At 35.2% G+C, this 668-nt stretch overlaps 1 protein-coding gene across 1 annotated transcript in view; it reads right to left on the bottom strand.

Annotated features, from left to right (window-relative positions):
- Positions 1–668, bottom strand: part of LOC119593002 — a gene marked incomplete in the record, with an annotated part of 27,513 nt that overhangs the window by 9,696 nt on the left and 17,149 nt on the right. Inside the window, 1 exon segment of the mRNA XM_037941892.1 lies at positions 248–387. Within this exon segment, the coding sequence (XP_037797820.1) occupies positions 248–387 (140 nt within the window).

Genomic DNA, 668 nt, shown 5'->3' with positions numbered 1-668 from the left:
TTAACCAAATAAAGAATCTGTAGAGGTAAAAAGAGAAAATATGCTGAAACAAACATACGTTTACAAATGTCAATATGTCATTATGAAAACTGCACAAACTATAATAAACTGAAGGATAAATCTCAGTAATCACCCCCAAGGATTCACTACTTTAATACTATCTCATCCTTTATTACTATTTAGGCAAAGTACACAGAAAGGATGCAACAAAATGGGAAAAGATTCAACCGAGCACACTGCAACTAACCTGCAAAGAGTCCCGAGATAATAGTTGCAATGGCTGGTGTCTTGAACTTCTTATTAACCTCTGATAAAAACCGGAAGAGCAAACCATCATCAGCCATGGCATAAATGACGCGGGGCAGGGGGAACATTGCGCCAAACAAACTGTGAATGATAAGTGAAATCTTCGCATAAATGGGTTTTAATTCAGGAATGCTAGTTCTATTATGATGCCTGTAGACATCTTCAGGTCTTTAGTTGTAAAGCCAAAGACCCATTTCCTAGCGATCTTTTCAGAAAAATGAAACATTAAGCTATTCTTGTTGAAAATTAATGCAGGATCCAAACTTCTGTTAATATATTTTTGACAAAGATATTACTAAATCATGGGTATTTTATACTATTTTGTGAACACAGCAGTTACCACACTATTATCTGTGGTATGT

The sequence above is a fragment of the Penaeus monodon genome, chromosome 31, assembly GCF_015228065.2.
Source record: "Penaeus monodon isolate SGIC_2016 chromosome 31, NSTDA_Pmon_1, whole genome shotgun sequence".
Classification (NCBI taxonomy): domain Eukaryota; kingdom Metazoa; phylum Arthropoda; class Malacostraca; order Decapoda; family Penaeidae; genus Penaeus; species Penaeus monodon.
This window is presented reverse-complemented; position numbering and strand designations above follow the sequence as displayed.